The sequence below is a fragment of the Suncus etruscus genome, chromosome 5 (assembly GCF_024139225.1).
Source record: "Suncus etruscus isolate mSunEtr1 chromosome 5, mSunEtr1.pri.cur, whole genome shotgun sequence".
In the NCBI taxonomy this organism is placed as follows: Eukaryota; Metazoa; Chordata; class Mammalia; order Eulipotyphla; family Soricidae; genus Suncus; species Suncus etruscus.
In genome coordinates, this window is record NC_064852.1 from 84,348,099 (window position 1) to 84,372,577 (window position 24,479).

At 34.8% G+C, this 24,479-nt stretch overlaps 1 protein-coding gene across 1 annotated transcript in view; it reads right to left on the reverse strand.

Moving 5' to 3' along the window:
* ITGA4 (integrin subunit alpha 4) overlaps positions 1-24,479 on the reverse strand; it is a 93,321-nt gene that overhangs the window by 54,329 nt on the left and 14,513 nt on the right. The window contains exons 3-14 of the mRNA XM_049772871.1: positions 20,689-20,795; positions 20,470-20,599; positions 17,494-17,561; positions 16,126-16,255; positions 14,719-14,804; positions 13,810-13,872; positions 13,574-13,711; positions 10,432-10,543; positions 6,069-6,163; positions 3,244-3,334; positions 2,673-2,718; positions 690-844 (exon numbers count right to left, since the gene is read on the reverse strand). Of these exons, the coding sequence (XP_049628828.1) occupies positions 690-844; positions 2,673-2,718; positions 3,244-3,334; positions 6,069-6,163; positions 10,432-10,543; positions 13,574-13,711; positions 13,810-13,872; positions 14,719-14,804; positions 16,126-16,255; positions 17,494-17,561; positions 20,470-20,599; positions 20,689-20,795 (1,221 nt within the window). The remainder of the gene's footprint in view (positions 1-689; positions 845-2,672; positions 2,719-3,243; positions 3,335-6,068; positions 6,164-10,431; positions 10,544-13,573; positions 13,712-13,809; positions 13,873-14,718; positions 14,805-16,125; positions 16,256-17,493; positions 17,562-20,469; positions 20,600-20,688; positions 20,796-24,479) is intronic.

Consider the following 24,479-nt stretch of genomic DNA (forward strand, 5'->3'; position numbering starts at 1 on the left):
TAAGTATAATTTGGGTTAGCCACAATTTTAGATGAACTATGTAAAGCCACATTCTCCATAGCAGATAGCAGAAAATTGGCTACATATAGGAAAATATTTATGGGTTTCAGGAGCTGAATTATTGTAAATAAGAATATAGACTCTATAAACATATTCAATAACTAAAATAAAATAGAATATGAGAAAAATAATTGTCTCCTTTTTAGACCTTTTAAAAAATATTTAAACAGTGTGGTTACAAGGTTGTTCATAATACAGGTTTTTCATATTACAGTTTTTTCTACAGTTGTACATGATTGAGTTCATCATACAATGTATGACATCCTTCACCAGTGTACATTTGGCCTTCTAATTAAGGCTAATTCCAATGAAGCCCAGTAAAATAGAGAAAAAGCATGGTACTCTTTCTGTTCAAACAATATTTTAAAGATTAACTCACTTAGTTCACCTTAAACAGATAGGAAGTGACATTCCTGCTTTCTTCTTGCCATGATTTCTAAACAACTATAGCCATAATGTGCCCCAGTCACTCAAGAAAAATATGATAATCCAGAAGATGTGGAAGCAAGGCATATCTCTTCTGCTCTAAAGAAGATACCCATAGAGAAAATAGTGAAAACTCCAAAGAGGATAAGGAGATTCATGAACGAAGAGCAGTATGAAGCATTCATTTAATAAGGCATTCTTACCTATATAACCTGGCACCTCTTTGCCCTTATATGAGAAACATAGATTTAGATCCATGCATACAGATGGTAATCCATTTTCAACACAGTCAAAATTGGTTCTGTTTATTGACTCGGGATGGTTTAAAGAAGCTTCAACAATCACCACAGGCCTTGTCCTAAGAAAGAAGTAGAACATTAGCAATCTTAATTATAGCAAAAAATCTTTTAGTGAAACAAGGTGGGTTTTTATCAAATAAAACTTTCTTTAGAAAGATGTGAGGGAAAGAAAAAGAAGAAATGTATGTACAAGAGAGAACATGGTGGCAGGTGGCAGAGAAATACAACAGTAGGTAGACACTTGCTCAGCACATGGTTTGATCCTCAGTATACCCTTATGGTAGCCTGAGCCTGCCAGGAGCAATTCCTGAGTATAAAGCCAGGAGTAACCTGTGAGTACTCCTGGGCATAGCCCATGGTCCAAAATATGAGAAGAGAGAGAGAGAGAGAGAGAGAGAGAGAGAGAGAGAGAGAGAGAGAGAGAGAGAGAGAGCATGAGTTTCTCAAGAGTAGAAATAAAAAGAAAAAAAAACAACACAGAAACAAGCAAATGAGATATGTGTTTCAGGGAAAACAGGAGCTTGAATAATTTATTCTTATGAGCATTGTTTTGTCATTTCCACTGACCAAGTAATTTCATAAATACATATTTACTCAATTATTCTCTGTGCATATATCAACAAAAGCTTTATTTACATTTCTACTTTGATGACTCGAATATGTCTTTGTAAAATGTACAATCTTTATAAAAATAAATCTTTCCTTGTATCCTAAATTTCCATAATTAAATCTCAGGATACCAAAAGAACATCACTAATACTGATTTTAAAAATTTCTCCCATCGAAACTATTTACCCAACACCCATCAGATAAGGGGCTAATATGTAAAATATACAGGGCACTGACAGAACTTTATAAGAAAAAAAACATCTAATCCCATCAAAAAATGGGGAGAAGAAATGAATAGACACTTTGATAAAAAAAATAAATACAAATGGCCAAAAGCCACATGAAAAAATGCTCCTCATCACTGATCATCAGGAAGATGCAAATCAAAACAACGATGAAATACCATCTCACACTACAGAGATTAACATACATCACAAAGAATGAGAACAATCAGTGCTGGCAGGGATGTGAAGAGAAAGGAACTCTTATCCACTGCTGGTGGGAATGCTGTCTAGTCCAACCTCTATGGAAAGCGATATGGAGATTCCTCCAAAATCTAGAAATTGAGCTCCCATTCGATCCAGCTATTCCACTCCTAGGGATATACCCTAAGAACACAAGAATACAATACAAAAACCCCTTCCTCACACCTATATTTATTGCAGCACTATTCACAATTAGCCAGGCTCTTCAAACAACCAAGATGCCCTTCAACAGACGAATGGCTAAAGAAACTGTGGTACATATACACAATGGAATATTATGCAGCCATCAGGAGAGATGAAGTAATGACATTTTCCTATACATGGATGTACATGGAATCTATCATGCTGAGTGAAATATGTCAGTGGGAGAGAGTGAGAGATACAGAATAGTCTCACTCATTTATGGGTTTTAAGAAAAATAAAAGTAATTTTTCAACAATACTCAGAGACAATGAGAAGAGGGATGGAACTTCCAGCTCACTTCATTAAGCTCACCGCAAAGAGTGGTGAATGCAGTTATAGAAATAACTACACATAGAACTACCATAATCATGTGAATGAATGAGGGAACTTTAAAGCCTGTCTGGTGTACATGTGGGGCTGGGGTGGGATGGAGGAAGATTTGGGACATTGGTGGTGGGAATGTTGTACTGATGAAGGGGGTGTTCTTTACATGACTAAAACCTAATCACAATCATTTATGTAATCAAGATGTTTAAATAAAGAAAACAATTTATCCCATCATTTGTAATTAAACATAGTTATCATTAAGCAATAAAATATATCAACTTACCTTAGCAAAATAGCAGAATTAGATCGGAAAGCACCAACTGCTATATCTGAAAGATAAAAACAACACAAATTAATGATCATCATTAGTCAGAGAATTACTTTTTATCCATAAATACATGTATCACCTTTTAACTACATCAAAACAGTACTTAAAGAAAATTAATTACAAAATAATGTTCATGAAACTAGATTCTGACCTCATTTGTCTGAATCAATTCATTTATGATAATATTATTCCTTTAAATTATAAATGTAAATTTCATGATAAAATTATAAGAATGAATTTATAAAAACTACTTCATTTTTGGATCAGCAACAGTCACCTAAAAAATTCTCCCTTAAAATAAGCACCAAAGTCTTTTTTTTTTAAATCTTCATTATGGTTTGATTTATTTTCATTGGTGCTTTATTTCTCTAGGAAAGAAATGCGACATTAAGAAACTAACAGTGCAAAGCTCAATAGTTACTTGATCATTTTTCATTTCTCCTTAACTTCAAAAGAGCTCTTACCTAAAAATTAATAGATTATAACTCTTCAGTTATTCCAATTTACAGAATAGTTTTATACGCACCTACATATCCATTGTTATCTGCATCAATTTGTCCAGATATAGATTGTCCAAACATACTTAGAGAGTTGCTGATCTGAATGCTTTCAATTCTCTAAAAATAAATAAGTTAGAAGGAAGTAAATACTGTCTCAAAATTTTCCAGAGAAGCAATGGTACAGTTAAATAACAAGTCTTCTCACACTGACACATTTATTAGCAAGGTATTTTAGTTATGTCAAATACTTCTGTCTAAGAAAAAAGTTCCCAGATGGAGGTGGCCAGTTAACATCTATTTTTGACTTGAAAAACTATTTTGTGAACAAAAGAAATAAGTCACAAATATTATAAAACAATCTTGTTCCCTCTGAGTGAGTTTTCTTTCAGGTTTGAAGTTATTTCCCTGACCAAAATGAAATACCACACAAAAAGTTTGCAAAAATCTGACAGTGGGAATTGTTTCATGATTACTCGGATTTTTTTTTATAATTTTTATTTTGACCATATTGGCTTAGATATCTTTCACAGTAGTATTTTAGGTACATATTAACATTGAATCAGGGAAATTACTCAGATTTAAAAATAAGCATCATGTTCTGTGTTTAATTTCATGACCAGATATTGATCAGCAGTATCAGGCTATTCTTAAAGAATCATTATTTCTTATTATATAAGTATATACCTATAATATTAAATACATAGCAACAATATGTATTTTGCCTCAGCAAAAGGAATAGTATTGGGCAAAGTTTTCATAAAAGTATCTTTGGAAAACTTTTCTTCTCTGCATATGTTGTCTTTAAGTATAATAGAATCCTTTGACTTTTCCAATGTAAAATTTCCTATACATGGATGTACATGGAATCTATCATGCTGAGTGAAATAAGTCAGAGGGAGAGAGAGAGAGACGCAGAATAGTCTCACTCATCTATGGGTTTTAAGAAAAATAAAAGTCATTTTTGCAACAATACTCAGAGACAATTAGAGGAGGTCTGGAACTTCCAGCTCACTTCATGAAGCTCACCACAAAGAGTGGTGAGTGCAGTTATAGAAATAACTACACAGAGAACTACCATAATCATGTGAATGAATGAGGGAACTGAAAAGCCTGTCTGGAGTACAGGTGGGAGTGGGATGGGATGGAGGGAGATTTGGGACCTTGGTGGTGGGAATGTTGCACTGGTGAAGGGGGGTGTTCTTTACATGACTGAAACCTTTATGTAATTTATGTAATCAAGATATTCAAATAAAGAAGAAAAAAAGATGTTTAAATAAAGGAAAAAAAAGAGAGTTGCTTATAAGAGATACAAATTTAAAGCAGAACAGTCTTACTGCTCTGCTGAAACAAACACAGGGCATCAGGGGGGCATGTTCTCTTTTTGTGTCCTTTATTTTATTTATTTATTTATTGGTATTTGGGTCACACCATGAGGTGCTCAGAGGTTACTCCTGGCTCTGTGCTCAGAAATAGTTCCTGGAAGGCATGGGGGACCATATGGGATGCCGGGATTCTATCCAATGTTTGCCCTGGATCGGCTGCATGCAAGGCAAATTCCCTACTGCTATGCTATCTCTCCAGCCCTAATCTTTCTGTGTCCTTTTTGTGAACTATAGAAAAGTGCCTCATAATTATACTCTGCTAACTGAAAAAAAAATAGTGTGTTTTGAATAGCATAACTAGTACTCACAAATACAAATTTGATTAAATAAAGAGAACATGTTTTTGGAGGTTGAAGACAAACAAGAATGAAAATGAACCAGAGCTCTTACTTATTAGGAAAAAAGTTTCAGGGCATTATTCAAGATCCTGAAGCAGGAGAGATAGTACAGGGCACTGTAGAACCCTGTATAGGGCACCTACCTTGCATGTGGCTAACCCAGATTATATCCCTGACTTCACATATGATGCCCAAGCTCAGAGTCAGGAGCAAGCCCTGAGCACCTTAAAACTACTAGGTGTGTCCTGTTCCATAAAAAAGGCCAAAATTTAAAAAAATCAAAGCATTGTTAAAGAGCTTAGAAATGAGACCATAGATGTGACTAAAGGAAATGGTAAACATATTATTCCGCATCAGGAAGAGAAAATTAAGAAACTCAAATTTAAATAGATATTAGGATTAAGAGGATCATCAGTCCATGGTAGGAAGCTTGCCACAAAGAGCAGAGAGTGCAGTTAGAGTAGAAAATGGTCTACTTTGAAAGGGACATACATGGCACCCATTCATTAACAGTAGTGCAAACCACAGTGTCAGAATGGAGAGAGAGACAGAGAGAGAGGGAGAGAGAGAGAGGGAGAGAGAGAGAGAGAGAGAGAGAGAGAGAGAGAGAGAGAAGAGAGAAAGATATGTAAAATCATCCCTGGCCCAGAAGCAGACAGGGTGGGCAGGTGGGAGAGAAGAGGGCAACAGAGAGGGTGAGAGAAAAAAATATGGACATTGGTGACAGGAAATGAACTCTGGTAAAGGTTGTTGTACATTGCACGACTATAATTCAATTATAAACAACTATCTGTGGAAAAAAACTAGTATAAATAACTTGTAACCACTGTACTTAAATTAAAAAAATTAAAAATAAAAGAAATCCAGAGCCGAAGAGATAACATGGAGGTAGGGCATTTGTCTTACATGCAGAAGAACAGTGGTTTGAATACTGGTATCCCATATGGTGGCCCAAGCCTGCTGGGGGCAATTCCTGAGCATAGAGCCAGGAGTAACCCATGAGTGCTGCCAGGTGTGACCCAAAAACCAAAATAAATAATAAATAAACAAGAAATCCAAGTCGACATTAACACGAGAGATGAAAATGATGCTTCTGTCACTGATTCTTTTGGAAATAGGCTTGTGTCATACCTGTGAGAAGGTAGATGAGATCCCATCTTCTCGGCCATTGTAAATGTAAACAGCACCCCGCAAGTCATCTTCTTGTGGTGCTCCAATAGCAACATCTAATTCAAATTTAAATCGCATCACATTTATTTCTTGATCAGCTAATCTGCAAGCTCCTTAACTTATGTTCCATGAGAAAACTTGTCAAAATCATTTTCAGACTAGACTGAGAAAAATAACAAGGTACTCACATCTTAATGCATAATAATTCACAGAATCAATTGTCATAGAAGAGGCAGGCTGAATAAGTCTGAAAATCTGTCAATGGGATGACTAGGAACCTGACTCTCAACTAAACCTCAAGGGTCTGACCTTAGCACTGCAACTGCAAACCTCTAAGCCATATTTTTTTCCCATTTCTTAATCTGTTCTGATTCTCTGATAAAGAGTTAAGTGAGCCCGCTTGAACTAAAAGAGCAAAGAGAATAAACTTTCAGTTAAAACATATAAAAGAACCAATATGACAATGATAGTTGGAACTGGTCACTCTGGAAAATAAATGGATACATGCAAAGAAAAAGTGATATGCATAGTACCCTTCATTAACAATAGTGCAAACCACAGTGTCTAAAAAGAAAATGAGAGAGAGAGAGAGAGAGAGAGAGAGAGAGAGAGAGAGAGAAGAGAGGGCAATAATGGGGAGAGGTTGGGAGGGAAACTGGGGACATTGGTGGTAGAAAATGTTCATAGGTGAAGGGTGGTGTAAATGTAAGTCTGAAGCTCAATCATGAACAATTTTGTAATCATGATATTTCAATAAAAGGGGAAAGAGATATAAATAAATATGAAGATAAAAATATAGACTACAGGGCCAGAGTGGTGGTGCAAGTAGTAAGGTGTTTACCATGCACACAGCTAATCTAGAACTGACTGAGGTTTGATCTTCTGCGTCCCATGTCCCCCAAGCCAGGAGCAATTTCTGAGCACAGAGCCAGGATTAACCCCTGAGAGTCACTGGGTGTGGCCAAAAAACAAACAAACATACAAACAAAAATCCAAAAAGTAGACTACAATTAACATATAGTATAGCTATATGTTAACATGTAACTAGCATGAAATAATTATGTTAAAATTGTGTAATTAACATAATTTAGTATTACCTGGAATATTTTGTAGTTACTAAGAGGGGAAATCATAAAATTTTTTCCTGAAGGGAAAAAGTATAACTATATAAGACATTGGATACTAAACCTAATATAGCAATGATTTGTAAACTATATATAATTAGGGTTGTTTACCTTATGGTTTACACAATATTATAAGTAAACTATAAAATTTTCTATTATTTTTCATAAAAATAAAATACTGGACAAAGCATAAAATAATATGCCCGAAGTGAATCAGCTCTAATATTGTCACTAAATATAAAATGTGTTATGAATTAGAAATCAAATTTTAATGTGAGGAAAGAGCAATAGCACAGTAGGAGAGCACTTGCCTTGATTGTGATTGACCTGAGTTTGATCCCCAGCATCACATATAGTCCCCAAAGCCTAGTAGGTGTTATTCCTGAGTGTAGAGTAACCCCTGAGTACTGCAGGAAGTGTACCCCCAAGAAATCAAATTTAAATAAAATTTAAAATAACAAAAAACTAAAGCAAAAAATAAAATCTCTTGAATAATCTTCCACCTCTACACATACGGCCTTTTGTGTTGAGTCCTTGCAACTTTCAGAAAAACTATTGCTGATAACCTCAGTTCCATCTAATCTGATAAACAACATTATGCCCAACCCTGAAAGTCTCCACACTAAGTTCCTCTTTCAAAGTTTGGGGAACATAACGCTTTTTGCCTGTTCTTTACGGTTTTGGAAAACTTCCTGGGATTTCCCAAAACATTAGAAATAATTTTGGTTTTGTTTCATGTTTTCATTAATTAACTTATTTTTAGGTTACAACCAACAGTGCTCAGGGCTTATTTCTGGTTTTGCACTTGAAATTATTCCTGGTAGTGTTCAGGGGACTATATAGGGTATCCAAGATAAAACTCAGTGGACCGCATGTAAGACAAGTGCTCTACCCCCTGTACAAACACTCTGGCCCCTTGTGAAATAGAATTATTTTGATATGGGAACTTATTTACTGTCCATGACATTTTTACAAATCTAATTACTAGAATAATTCAGGGTAGTCATTGATTCCACAAAAATAATTTCTCTTGTGTGCACTGACACACACATTATTTTGTATAGTCAAGTCTTTCTCCATGCTTCAACATGTAGATAGAATCAAAAGTAAGCTAAATATTTCAAATATTAAGATATAAAAAGATATATAAAAAGTAAGCTAAATATTTCAAATCTTAAGATATAAAAAGATATGTATATATGGTTTTATTCATCTATCAGTGTTCCTCAAACTATGACCCACGGGCCACATATTGTATTTGTATCTGTTTTGTTTCTTCATTGCAAAATAAGATATATGCAGTGTGCATAAGAATTCATTCATAAGTTTTATTTTTACTATAGTCAGACCCTCCAATGGTCTGAGGGACAGTGAACTGGCCCCCTGTTTAAAAAGTTTGAGGACCCCTGATTCTAGACAATAGACAAAGACAGAGAAGATAGTAAAGGGAACACTTGCATGCAGCTGACCCTGGTTCAATCCCTGGCATAAAAAAAAAACAATCTAGAGCAGGGGCCAGAGTGGTGGTGCTAGAGGTAAGGCATCTGCTGTGCAAGTACTAGCCTAGGACAGACCGCGGTTCAATCCCCTGGCATCCCATATGGTCATCCCAAGCCAGGAGCAATTTCTGAGCACTTAGCCAGGAGTAACCTCTGAGCATTAAACGGGTGTGTTGCCCCCCCAAAAAAACCAGAGCAGAGAGATGAGTAGTCCCCAAACACTCAATCACCTCCCCAAAAGTCAGACCCTAAAATGCTTGAATAAGATTAAGATATGAAAACTTTTAAAAAGTTTAATATAAAAAATATCATTATTTCATTTCATGTGTATCTCAAATGTCACATGCTCTATGTCCGACAGGAGTATCTTACAATAAAGTGCTCAATAAATATAATAGAATTGTTGTTTTTGAAATATCCGTCATACAATTTTATGGCAGTCTTAAAATGTAAATGTAGTATCATAACTATAAAATGCTCATATCTTTTCTTTTGCACTGAAAACTATAATACCAGAAATTAAATCACATTAGAAAGATTTGATTACATAACATAATTCTACTACTACACATTAACTAGGACCTTTAAAAGTAATTAAAGAAGGACTTTTCTAATCAGTAATCTGTTAAATTTTTTCTTGTATTTTCTTTGTTGCTTTTTGTCACTTTTGTTGTGTGAGCCACATCTGCAATTCCAGAGGGGACATGCAACTAGGGTTGAACCCAAGGTTTCACAGGCAAGGCATGTATCCTACCTTTTGAGTAACATCCCTCATCAAATCAATGCATTTTAAACATTTGAAGCAGAGTTGAGGATTTGGGTATAGTAACAAATTGGGGGTATGAGTATTACTATTTTCAGTATCCACTAAGTTTTCAGTTAATATACCAGTTGCCAGATATAAATAGTTCTAAACCAGAATAATATCAAGTACTTATTTCTGAAACTCTGAGAATTATTCTTTGTTTTTCTAAACTCATTTACCATTTTCTTCAACTTAACAGATTTGTCTCTTTCCAAGAATGAAAACAGGAAAACTGAATGGGAGCTGGTAAAGAGAGCTACTTCAACAGGAAGGCTGATAGGCATGCAATAGGCACAGTTCTTACGATTCTATCATGTTTGTTATTGAAATATCTTGTTATAGATTGGCAAGTAGTCATTATCTTTGAGCCTGCTAGTTTCCACTGCACCACTGTTAATAACTCCTGCAATCCCCAAGTTCTTCTACAATGTAACAATGAAATAAATAGTGTCTTACATAGCAAGAGGCTTCCCTGTTCCTTCTCCAGCTTGTTGTCCTTAGCCTCTGTTGGGTTTGTTTCTACATCTTTATTGTACAAATAATTAAGTGGAATAAGGAATCTAAAATACCAAGTGCCCTACATTTCAAAATTCTAGAAATCAAGATTCTGCTAGAAGTAGAAGACTAATGGATCACAATTTAATGGGCAGCTTCTAAAAGGCACACGCCATTATGCAACTTTAGAATCAATAAACTAAGATACAGTAAGTATTATCCTTTATTAACAACTGGAAGAATCAATAGCTGACTAAAAAGTCAGATAACACAAAAAAGAAGAAACCTGAAATCTGTTCTGATTCACTTTCTATAGAGAAAAAAATCTGAATTATATTATCTTCATTCTGATGCTGATGCAAATGTAGAAATCAAGTACCAAAATATACACTTATAATTACCTTCAAAGCCATCATTATCAATGTCACCAAGATTAGCAATAGATTCCCCAAATCTTGCAGCATATTTGTCACTGCCAACGAGCTCTATTTCCATTTCATTCATTACCGCTCCCTAGACAGAGAGAATGAGAAAAAGTATCATTATAAAACTGACAACTTTATACAAGACATAATGTTGTAATTGGGGATATGGATTTCTCTAATGTCTTAAAAAGTAGAAGATATTACAAAGTGGGCATAAGTACGAACATCTCAGCTTGGGTCAATAAATATTTATCAAGTTATGTCAACATACACAGTATTATGATTAGAGTTAAGGGAACATAAAAATGATCCAACTCATGATTTCTAGCTCTGAAAATCAGATAAATCATTTCTATAATTCTATTTAGCAAATATTTAGTGAGTTCCCAATGCACTGTGTAAAGATTGAATGAGACAAGGGAGAAAGCCTCCATTGTACAGGACAGGACTTGTACACTTATACAGTGTATAGGACACTTTCCCCGATGCAGATTACAGTTTTAGGGAAGAAAGCTCAGACATATAAAACCTCAGAATTACATACTACTTTACAGTAAGCAAGCAAAGTCTGTGTGAGAACAAAGAAATATTTTTAAAGGACATGGAACTCTAAATGATTACTGGAAAATGCTCATTAATTTTTACATTATAAATTTCAACCATATTACCTAAATGCCCAAGAATTTCTCTAAAGGCATCTCCCTCCCTCCATATCAGACTGGAATCTTATTGGATTTGATTTCTAGCAGCAGAAATGACTGCTTTTAGGGGACACAGGAAACAAGTGAAATTTTTGAGTTGAGGAGTTATCTAAAGCAGCAATGGAACATGAACTGGTCAAATCCCACTGAAGATCAAAACAATTTTGACAGTCAAATAGTTAATGTTGATGAAATACTAAGCAGCTATCACAGCTACCAGATTACTTTCTAACTTCTGATCCTGTGATTCCCAATAAAGACAACCAATGTACTAATTATCACAAATCCTTTCTTCTTCAACTTTCATCTCTAAGCACAATTTCTTTTGAGAAATGAACTTTACTGTTGTTTATTCATCAACTAAAATATTTCAATTCGGCAGAATAATGTGCTAATTACTCTGCAATATTCATTTGTTCACTCATGTGTGTGAAGTCCTGATATCAGAGCTAAGAATATTCTCAGCTTTTATTGTTTATGCTACATTTTGACACATTAAATGCCATTTTTATTTTTAATAACTTATTTGCAATATTTTTTATAAAATTTTAATCAGGGACCAGAATGGTGACACAGTAGTAGGGTCTTTGCCTTGCATGCAGCTGGCCTAGGATGGACCACAGTTTGATCCCAGGGCATTCCATATGGTCTCCCCAAACAGGAGTGAGTTCTGAGTGCATAACCAGGAGTAACTCCTGAGTGTCACCGGATGTGGCTCAAAAACCAAAACCAACAACAATAACAAAAACAAAAACAAAAAGAAAACAAAACTCAATCAGTAGCACCCAAAGCAATTGAATAAGTATATAGAATGAATAAGGGGAAAAAGCTTAACTGTGAGATGAATACTTAATGTAAGGGGCAGAAGGATAAAGAGGCTCAAGAGAGGATGAGAAGTTATAAACCTAAGGAAAAAAATGGCACTAATGCTACAGGAGTATAGGGCTTCAATGGGGTGGTAATCACCCTTCAGTATCTTCCCATTACAAAGAATGATTACCATGAATTCCTGGGAAGAACTGAGAGCTATTTGATTACAAGATGGTAGAAGCCAGATTCATTCACATATAATTCCTCTTTTGAGTTCATTCAAAAACAATTACTGACCATCTACTTACCAGGACTCTTGTAAGGCCTGAGGAAATGGCAGTAAACCAGTCAGAAAAATCTTTTTCACACATTCTCTATAGTCTAGTAGAACAGACACTAACAAGAACAAACTAACATAATACTAGTGCCATTCTAGAGAGCTTAGACATAGAACATGAGATGAGAACAAAGGAAAAACAATCGCTGCCAGAAGTTTTATTTGCTGTTTTATTTTGGGAACTCACATGAAAATGCTCAGGGATCACTCCTGGCAATACTCAGAGGGGCCATATATATTTCTTGGGATCAAAGTTGGGTCAATTGTGTGTAAGGCAAACACCTTAATCTTTGTACTATCTCTATAGATCTATGTCAAGGGTTTTAAAACTCAAACTATTGAATTACTCCCAAATGGTCAAAAGCAGTGTCTCGGACTAAGAATTAGGACAATCTATAAGACAGACACCTTTCTTATCTTTTAAGCAAAGGAATCTCACTTTTATATGGTACTTATACTGAAAATATAAAAACAAAGTTCAGTGAAAGAGGGCTGGAGTGATAGATAGAACAGTAACTGCATATTTGCCTTGTATGTGGTCAAACCAGGTTAGATTTCCAGCACTCTTATGGTTTCCTGATACCACAAGGAGTGATCTCTGAGCAAAGAGCCAGGAGTAAGCCCTAAGTACAGCCAGACATGGCCCAAAACTAAAAAAAAATGTATAAAATAAAAGTTCAATTAGAAAAAGAAACCCCATGTTCTTCACATTTTTCTTTTGTTTTGATAGTGTTGCTAAAAAAAATACTGATAAGACCAGCAGAAATATCTTAAATATATTGTCACATGATAAGTTTATATTCTAAAATATTTCACATGTGTTATGCTAAACAAAAAATTTGAAAGAAAATGATAAATGCTATATAATCTAACTCATACATAAAGTATAAAAAACAAGATGGGCTGGAAATTTAGTACAGCAAATAAGGTGATTGTCTTGCACTCAGTCAGCATGAGTTTAATCCCAGTACTGTGTATGGTCTCCCCCAACCTCCACTATGAATATCCCTGGGTAGAGAGCCAGGACAAAGCCCAGAACACAGAGAGGCGTGCATCACTTCCCTTCAAAACAAGGGGAAAAAATACACAAAAGAAATAAAATGGATAAAATACATCTTGTTTTTATAACAAATATTAGATTTTTGTGTGTGCACTTCATCAACTAAACCAAAGAATCTGTAGTATCAAAATTCTTGAATAAGAAGAGATTCCATTTTTATCATAATTCTAAAAATGGCTACCAGAATGGGGATGGGAGAGATAGACATACCGAGCGAGAGTTGATATACACATAGACTCTTCCTTCCTCTCTTACGACGCTCTGCATGGGGGCTCCAACAAGGAGGTCCGAAAAGCCATCTGCATTGAGGTCCACTGCACAGACAGCAGCTCCAAAGTAAGAGCCGAGCTACCAAAGAAAATCAGATCCCGTCATTGAAAAAAAACAAAAGCAAAAACGAGATACTCACAACATTTTCAGTGATACCAGAGGCAGAGACATATTACCTTTTTACCTTTCATTTCATGTATGATATTCAGTTCTTTTGCATCAATGCTGAATATGTATGCCTATGATTTGGAAAAAAAATGAATTAGAAAAGAATAAAGCAGTATCACATTAGATACATTTCATAAAAATAAAAATTTTTGTAATTTGTAATTACACAAATTAAAAATATCTTTTTGCAAGAGACATAAGACTTAGGAACTTATGCGCATTACTTGTAAAGCTACTTCTTCCTTCCATCTTTCTTGCTTGTGTTTGAGCTGCACTGGCAGTCGTCAGAGGTTGGTTATTCCTAAATAGTGTAGTATTAGGGAACAAACCTAATATGCAAAGCAAGTGCTCTAGTCCTCTGAATTATCTACCCAACCCTCTCCTCACTTTTTTTTTAAACTATAGATTGATTGATTAATTGATTGATTGGTTTCTGGGCCACACCCAGCAGCGCTCAGTGGACACTCCTGGCTCTTCGCTTAGAAATCTATGCTGGCAGGCTGAGGGACCATATGGGATGCAGGGTCTATCGGATCTATCTACTGGGTCTATCCTGGGCCTGCCGCATGCAAGGCAAACGCCCTACCACTGTGCTCTCTCCAGCCCCTCGCCTTAGTTTTCAAAATTTAAAAAAAAATTAGTGATTAAAGTTTGCACAAAAGAAATAGAATTTTTTTCCTAGTGTTACCACAAACTATGCAGTTACTTCAAACTATGCCATTTTCTTCCAATGTAACTAACTTTTCAGCTAGATTTTATCTAGAAGTCAATAACTTTTACCAATTCCATTAAATGTAGCACACTACCCATCACTTCTATCTTTTGTCCCTTAGAATTCTTACAGTTCCTCCTTCTTGCAAACTCTCTCTGGCAACCTCTCAAAACTTTGAGCATAAGAATAAAAATGTGAATCTTACTTTGCCAATTTGTTCATGTTGGGGGGCTCCTCCAACTACTTCAGTTGTGTGCCGACTTCGAAAGTGACCAGCTGCCACTGAGTATCCTTTAAGAAAATAAAAAAGAACCCTACTTTCAACCCTACTTTCAAATCATTATCAATAATGAAATTATCTGCCTTATATTTCCATGACCAAGAAATTGAAGATAGCACCTTTATAGTTGGTTTGTTAGTCCCAGTGTAGTAAATATGCTATCTTCCAGAATTATGATAAATATTGGAATAGATAAAAAGGAACATTTTATACTTTAAGAAATAATCTAAACTTCAATGTTTTGCCATGAAATTACATTGTAATAATAAAATTTTATAACATGAGAAGCAATTATTACTTCATATGGTGAAATATATAAGACCAATTTACATTTCTTACACTGCTTCAAGAAATCTGTGAACTGTAAAAGGTAAATGTGGAAATGCAAATTTGAAAATTAATTGTTTTTATACAATGGGAAATATGTTGCCTTTTCTTAAAATTATTTCTGAGTATGTGCTGCTCATTTTTTAAGCTCTATGATTTACACAACTTTATATCCTCAGGAACTATAGGAAAAGCATTTCATTTAATTGAACAAGAATTATGGCCAAAAAAAGTATTGTGTCTTTGTACAAATGGAGATTGTAAAATATCCTAGTGCTGGCTTCTTAAAAAGACAGGGCTGTCTTTAAAAAGACCAGAGAGGGAAAACTAGAAAATAAAAGTAGTTAAACTCTGGGAAATAGTCTAAGAATTTCAGAAGCCAAGGTCAATGATCTGTTTTTAGAGCCTTATTATTTCATTCTACCCTTCTTTTAGAATGCCATCTGCAGTCCCAATGGCCTCCTTTTAAGTGGTGCCTTAGAAACTATACTTATGCATATGTGATTAAATTAGCTAATTCATTGAAATAGCTTAATAAAAATTTCTAGGCTATGGTAAATTCTTAATAGATGCTACCAGTACACCTGATTATATAAAGATGCAGGAAGCATAAGAATTTCCAGATTGATTATTATAGTTGCCTAGTCATAAGTGCAAAATACTAAGCTAACCTAAAATTTTATAGATTGCATTCTAAAAAAGTTTCTAGAGTCTGTAGCGGTGCACACAGTCAACCAGGGTTAGATCCTTGGCATCCCATATAGTTCCCCAAGCCTGCCAGGAATGATTTCTGAGTGAAGAGCCAGTAGTAACCCCTGAGCACTGCTTGGTGTGGCCCCAAAGCTAAATAAATAAATAAATAAATAAATAAATAAATAAATAAGAATTTTTCTGGATGGCTCTTTATTTGCCATTTCTACAGTGTAAAACTTCAATTCCTATTATTTAATATTATTAGTGCCTGTTAAGATAGAAATAATTCATGTTCGTTCATTTCCATAGTACCTAGATAGCTGCCAAATTTTACTTGATTTCTTCTGTCTAAAAATGCCATGAATTTATTTGTAATTATATTGTAGACAAAAAGAGAGCCAGTCCAATAAGCTGATCCCGGAGCTCCCATCACAATTGAATCCTGTCAAAAAATAAAAGTTTGTTATTATTTAAAAGTTTAATGTTACCAGACCAAACTTTCTCTAGATGTAATGTTAAATGTAATGTGTGTACAAATTTCAGAAATCTGAACGTTTTATGAATCTTAAAACAAAGAAGCTAGCAAATAAATTTTAATCTAACTGTAAAATCTTTAGAGACAAAAATTCTGAAACACTCAGACATTAGTCAGGGGACTTTCAAATCAAAGGTAGAACCACTAAACACAAGTCAGCATCTGTGATAAATGTCATGTAGTGTCTTAAAGGAAGTAGGATCTGAGTAATTTAATGGTATTTACTAAGACTAATTATGTGCTGCCAGAGTAAAATGTAGCTCTAATTTCATTTTGCAAAAATCCGCTGAAGGGGGTTTTTTTGATTTTTTTTTTCTTAGTAGAGAAAAAAAGTCCAGCGGCATTTGAGGTAAGTTAGGCAATTTCTAAGTAGAAATTTAACAAAAAGGAACAAAGAGGAATGTTAAAAATTAGCTGATACCAGCCTGATAAATATGAAAACTTACAAACTCCAAAACAATTTAACATATGTTTACTTTCCTCTTAAAACTCTTGATTTTATCTTCTTTGTTTTTATTTGTTTGTTTGTTTTTACCTCAGCAGGCTGAACTCAAGGATTACTCCTGGCAGTGCTGGGAAAACAATATGTGATGCCTGGGTTGGAACTTGGGTCAACTGAGTGCAAGGCAAGAGTCCTACCTGTTAAACTCTCTCTCTGGTCTTAACAATTCTGATTTTAAAAGATCAATTAATGGGGCCGGAGAGATAGCATGGAGGTAAGGCATTTGCCTTTCATGCAGAAGGATGGTGGTTCGAATCCTGGCATCCCAAATAGTCCCCTGTGCCTGCCAGGGGCGATTTCTGAGCATAGAGCCAGGAGTAACCCCCGAGCACTGCCAGGTGTGACCCCAAAACAAAACAAAACAGATCAATTAATAAATTTAAAAAAATAGTAGTAAGAATTAAAGCTAGCCTTGATTAATTAATTTCTTAATAAAAGCAAAATTCATGAGTATAGATTTTTAAAGTTTTTTTATAGTAAAACCTCCCAAATAATATTTTCTTGAAGTAATGGGGCCATGAAGTAGTAAAGATTGAGTTATCATAGAGAAATTTAAATGGTATTTAGTATAATTTTTACTTCAAAGTATAATTTCAGTTTTCTGCACATTGAGAAGAACTAAGGTTTTATAGGTATACATTACCTTTGTGTAAAAACTAGATATTCCAGCTTGACATGAGGCATAATTTTCTCCAAATTTTTTTGCATAATCTAAAATAAAATAGAAAGCCAATTCAAGATTTCATTTAAAAATAAAGATATAATATGCATAAGTTTGCTTTTTATAAATTATTAAAACTATACTTTTAACTTCTCTATATTACTTCTATATTTTAAGGTTTAATAAAACTTCAACAAAAATTAATAAAACTTTAAACATTTTCCACATATTTATAATCTTCAAAATATCTCTATAATGGTAATTTTAAATTTATACATGATGTATCTGACCGATATACATATATATGTATTTCTTTCTGCCTTTTCTCACAGAACATGCTGCATTTATTAAAAACTGTCAAATATCTAAAATAGAGGTAGAATTTTTCATTTCTATTCAAGATTTGTTCTTTTAAAATAGACTTTCTAGATTAAAAATAACATATTTAATGAAGAACCATACGGAGATAGAAAGTCTCTTATTACAAAGTCTCCAAAGGGATGTTTCTCGAACTTCCTACAAGAACAAAGCTTCACTTCTGAAGAACTGACATAAGGAAACTTCTATCATAGTAACAATCCGGACCTCATTTTTATTTTGCTTGCCAACCAGGAAGTAAATTGCTAGCTAGATCCTTTTTTTGTTTAACTATGATTGGGATGATGTTTCCCCCCTTTTTTTTTTTTTTTTTTTTTTTGAGGGGTGGAATGAAGATAGCTTCTCTCCCACCCCCGTTTTGAGGGGGAAGTGTAGCCTCCAAAGTGGTGCTGGGAGGCCCCTTAAAGCCAACTGATTCTTTCTCAGAGCTCAACTAGGAATTACCCAAACCACTCTAGAATGCTCAGAGGTTTCCAGGGCTATACCAGTCAGTGCTTAGTTGACTGTGCGGTTTTTTTTGTTTTTGTTTTTGGTTTTGGTTTTTGGTTTTTGGGCCACACCCGGCGGTGCTCAGGGGTTACTCCTGGCTGTCTGCTCAGAAATAGCTCCTGGCAGGCACGGGGGACCATATGGGACACCGGGATTCGAACCAACCACCTTAGGTCCTGGATCGGCTGCTTGCAAGGCAAACACCGCTGTGCTATCTCTCCGGGCCAGACTGTGCGGTTTTGAAGCAATCACACACTGAGGTTTGTAGTATGCTTGATATATGCCTTAACTCCTTTATTGTCTCTCTGACCCCAAGATGTTTCTCTTGAAAAAATGTTTTTACTCATGACTGGAGTGATAATGCAGCAGGAAGGGTGCTTTTCTTGCATGCAGTCTACCCAGGTTGATCTCAAGCACCACTTATGACCCCCCTCCCCCACTCCAAGAGTGATGGCTAAGCAGTCAGAAGTAAGTCTCCCCCACAGAAATGGCGCCCAAGACTAATAAATATTTTTCCTGCTTATTTTAGGTATTTTACTAGATTTATCCCTCTTTATTTTTTCTAAAGCTAGGTAGGTACATCTAAACAAAAATAGTTTGTGTAAAAATCTAATTAATATGTATTACTCAGAGTGGCCAGGAAAACTGTTCAAATGATAAAGCAAACACCTAGCATGCACAAGGTAACTGCTTTATCAATCAGGTACTACAAAAAATTATAAAAAAATTTATAAAAATTCTAAAAAAAAATCCTAAAATTCTAAAAATTCTAAAAAAGAATTCTAAAAAAATTCTGAATGTGATGTGCAGCAGGTACAACATTTACCTTGCATACAGCCAACCAGGGTTCAATACCTGGCACCCCATATGCAACACCACCACAACCCTAGCTTGCCAGGAGTAATTCCTGAGAGCCAGGAATAATTTCTGAACACTGCCACTTGGGGTGGCCCATGAAACAGTCAAAATGAAACAACCTTAGATATGATTCCAATAAAGAATTACTATAATACAGTATAAATATTAGCCAAAAAATATAATAAACACACATTTTAATGCAAATGAAATTTAAAATTTTCTTTTTATTTGATTGACATCCAAAAAATTAGAAAACATCACAAAAACTAACATCAAATAGACCCCATTAATAGCCCTATATCAATAAACACCATTAATGTCATAAATTAATAGTTAATATTTACAATTGTATACATTCTTGGTAAAAGATTTGTCAAAGTATATAAAAAATTTTTTTGCACATTGATATTTTGGTTGGATAAAATGGAACCTGGCATCCATATATATTTTAATGTGTGTTACTTTAGTATGTTAGTTTTATAAACATCATTTTTAATTATCTACTGATGTTTCCATTTAACTTTGTTCACGTTGATACTTTATGATCTATATTTATAAGCTGTAATGTTATCTACCTCTAAATATTTTCATGGGGGAAATTATTTCAAACTTAAAGTACTAATCAATTTGTGTTTTAAGAAAATTATGTGTATTTGAGGACAAAATGAGTCTGAAAATTATAACATGTTTTTAATCTTGGACTATTTTTGGAATTTAAGTATAAAAGAAAAAGCAACAAGGAAAATAAACCTAAATAAGTTTATTATTTTTGACAAATTTTTAAGTCTAATGTCATAATTTTAAAATGTCCTGTGCATATTTGCTGGGCATTAGACTTACCTATACTGGATTAAAAACAAAAGTAAAAAGTTACCTGATTATTGAATTCTTCAAATTAAGCTGTGTAATTTAAATATCTCACTCTCAGATTTAATCTAAAAAAAATTTGAGCCACAGTTGGCAGCACTTAGGGTTTATTCCTGGATCTGTGCTCAGAAATCATTCCTGGCAGACTTGGGGACCATATGGAATGTTGGGGATTGAACCTGGTCTCCTGTGTGCAAGAGACCACAGTGCTCCAACCCCTTATATATTTTTTTCTAAAATACGAGTAGCTAAAAGTAGCTATATCAAAGAGATCCTTTTTTCTCACTGCACAAAATTGGAGTGATAGGAAATTTAAGGGCATTCATATGTTACTTTTGATTGGAGAGCATAAACATCATGCCTTACCTTGATAACACGGAGCTATTCTTTTACTCAGTTCTGCTCGTAAGTCAGAAGGTATTGCATAGCAAATACCGCTGGGAAGCTTATTTTCAGTTTTTATATAAAATATATTTTTCCATCTATGTCCACAAGCCTGAACAAAACAAAAGTAGATCAAATTGTGAGATTCACACCCAGGAATTATGATTTCTTGAAGTCAATGTACCAAGTTTAATGACCTACCACAATGGATCCATTTTCTCCTGGCTGTCTGGAAAGCGAAACTCCCAACCACTGATTGTCTCTTTCTTCCAAACATGTCTTTCCACAAGGTTCTCCTTGAGGGCTACCTATAGCATTTGGAAATAATTTGACAGCAGTTACCTTAAAAATATTATTTAGGCAAAAGTAGAGAGAAAATATGGAAAGCTAATTTCTGGCACTCTGCCCTGCTACTACGAGTAGAATGTTCTTTTCTGCTTCTTACAGGATGTACAGGATGGGGAATTAAGTTACACTCTAAGGACAAAATTATTCTTTTTTTTTTTTTTGGTGGTTTTTGGGTCACACCCGGCAGTGCTCAGGGGTTACTCCTGGCTCCATGCTCAGAAATTGCTCCTGGCAGGCACAAGGCACCATATGGGACGCCGGGATTCGAACCGATGACCTTCTGCATGAAAGGCAAACGCCTTACCTCCATGCTATCTCTCCAGCCCCGGACACAATGATTCTAACACGTAACTTTTGTCCATAAAAATGATCTTTAATAGGTAAGACCAGAAAGAAATGACCTTAATATAGGAGACATCTGAAGAGGACTCATGGGGAAAAAAAAAAACTTTTATTTTACTTTATTTCTTTGCCTTTCTTTTTATTATTATAATTATTATTATTACCTTTATTTAAGTACCATGATTACAAACATGTTTATAGTTGGGTTTCAGTCATAAAAAGAACACCCCGCCTTCACCACTCAACCTTCCCACCACCAAAGCCCCCTACACCCTGCCTGTATTCGAGACAAGCATTCTACTTCTCTCACTTATTAACATTGTCATGATAGTCGTTAGTGTAGTTATTTCTCTAACTGCACTTAAAAGAACCCTTTTAAACCAAGATAAGGCAAATGCAATGAAACCTTTGTTGTGACCTTTTATACAGCATTGAAAGCGGTATTATCACTTTAAAAATGTTTATATTGAGATATTAAGAATACAATATAGTTTTCTGCAGTTAAGTCAATTTATTGGAGCTGCAAGGAAAAGATGAAAATTGTGGTAAGTTGCCTTTTATAATGAGCATACAAATAATGTGTAGTATTTAAAATGAATTGCCAGTTGGCTTTTTATTTTAGATTGTATTCATCTTAAACAACAACAAAAGGCTTGTAAAACATGTTTTAATTTAAAAACAAAGAAAAGAAAAATAAAAAATGTTAGTGGTGACTCAGGCAAATGCATGAATCATATGAAGGCCAAACATAAATGTTACTCAAGCAAGACAGAACTTGTAAACCAGACAGGAAAATGTACCATTCTCTGTGATCTTATTTTATTAGTGATGTCTTTGTTTTCCAGTTGTAACTCTATTGAAATGCTTTCAAGTAGATTATTAAGAAAGCTAAAATGCCATATGATCACATTTATTTTAATAAAATTATTTACCTTCAATTACCACGTGACAGTTCTATTTCATCTGAGCTTAATTTCAATGACAGGTAAATATATGTATATCAGTATGAATGGATAAACATGTGGAACTTGAATTTATTTTGAACACTGACTACTGATAATAATGAGTAATGATTTTCTTTTTCTTTTTTTTTTCTTTTTTTTTTTTGGTTTTTGGGCCTCACCCGGCGGTGCTCAGGGGTTACTCCTGGCTGTCTGCTCAGAAATAGCTCCTGGCAGGCACGGGGGGCCATATGGGACACCGGGATTCGAACCAACCACCTTTGGTCCTGGATCGGCTGCTTGGTGTGCTATCTCTCCGGGCAATGAGTAATGATTTTCTATCAGGGGTCCTCAAACTTTTTAAACAGGGGGCCAGTTCACTGTCCCTCAGACCATTGGAGGGTCTGACTATAGTAAAAACAAAACTTATGAACGAATTCTTATGCACACTGCATATATCTTATTTTGCAATGAAGAAACAAAACAGATACAAATACAATATGTGGCCTGCGGGCCATAGTTTGAGGACCACTGTAAGACATTTTGTTACTTCCCACAGCCTTGACCTCTGCTTTCTGTTTGCCTATTCTGTAGTAAATTCAGAATAACTATGTAAATAAGGGTACTATTTTGAAAGTGAAATTGTTCAAACCAAATTTCTTTGCTTTAAGAAAAATATTTGCGGGCCTGGAGAGAGCACAGCGGCGTTTGCCTTGCAAGCAGCCGATCCAGGACCTAAGATAGTTGATTCAAATCTTGGTGTCCCATATGGTCCCCTGTGCCTGCCAGGAGTTATTTCTGAGGAGACAGCCAGGAGTAACCCCTGAGCATCGCCAGGTGTGGCCCAAAAACCAAAATAAATAAATAAATAAATAAATAAATAAATAAATAAATAAATAAATAAATAAATAAATAAATATTTGCACAGACTGGTAGTCTCCAACCACCAGTCTCAGGTCAAGTCTGCAGGTATAGAACAGCTAAAAATCACTGGTCTATAACCTTGCTTACTACTGTAGATCCATGAATTTATATGAACACTGCACTGCACAAGTGAAAAGATTGGACAGTGGTCTAAGCATTTGCTTCTTCTCCAAAATTCTGAGGAGCAAAACAAAAACTTTTTAATACAGCTAAACTCATTAGAAGGAAAGGTTCTTTAGGTCCAATTGAACTCTTGATTAGCCAAGTTACTCTCAGGTCTGGAATACTGATACACTGCAGTAGAGTAATGTCTTTCTGGCAATACTTCATAGATTAACAAGATTACATGTGGTTGTAATGGCTGCCTAAATTACCAAACTGAAGAAAGAATACTAAGCACATATCTGGAGTAAAGAATGTTCAAATTCATCAGTGATCACCTACTTGGGATGAAGAGGGAAAGTTGATGTGGCCTACATCGTCGTGAAGGATAGAACAGATAGAAATGTAAGGTGTCCATTGATCTATGGGTCTGTCTTTACTTCAATACTGTGCTGTTTTAATGACTATTTCTTTCTAATATAATTTAAAGTTTGGGAAAATGATGTTTTCCATGTTCCTTTTCCTAAGTTTTGCTCTAGCTTTTTATGGGTGTTTATTGTTTCAAATGAATTTGGGGGGTATTTGATTCACTTCTTTAAAGAATGTCATGGGTATCCTTAAAGGGATTGCATTAAATCTGTACAATTTTGGAGGGAGTGTCGCCATTTTAATTATGTTAATCCTCCCAATCTATGAGCAGGGCATGTGTCTCCATTTCCTTGTGTCTTCTTTTATTTCTTGAAGCAATGCTTTGTAGTTTTCTTTGTATAGGTCCTTCACCTCCTTAGTTAAGTTGACTCCAAGGTATTTGAGTTTGTGTGACATTAATGTGAATTGGATTGTTTTTCAATGTCCATTTATTCTCTAGCATTATTGGTATAGAAGAAGGCCATTGATTTTTTGCATGTTAATTTTATAGATCACCACTTTGCTATATGATTCTATTGTTTCTAGAAACTTTTTGATAGAGTCTTTAGGGATTTCTAAATATAAACTTGAATATTCAGAGAATACTCCCCAAACATACAATCAATTAATCTTTGATAAAGACATAAGAAATTCAAAGTGGAACAAGTAAAGCCTCTAAAACAAGTGGTGTAGGGACAACTAGTCAGCCACATGTAAAAAAGCGAAGTAAGAACACCAGCTAACACCATGCACAAAGGTCAAATCCAAATGGATTAAAAACCTCAATATAAGACCACAAGGTATATAGAACAAAATGTAGGTAAGACACTCCATGACATTGAGACTAAAGGCATGCAAAGAGGAAACATCACTGTCTAAACAAGTGGAAGCAGAGATAAACAGATGGAACTATATTAAGCTGAGAAG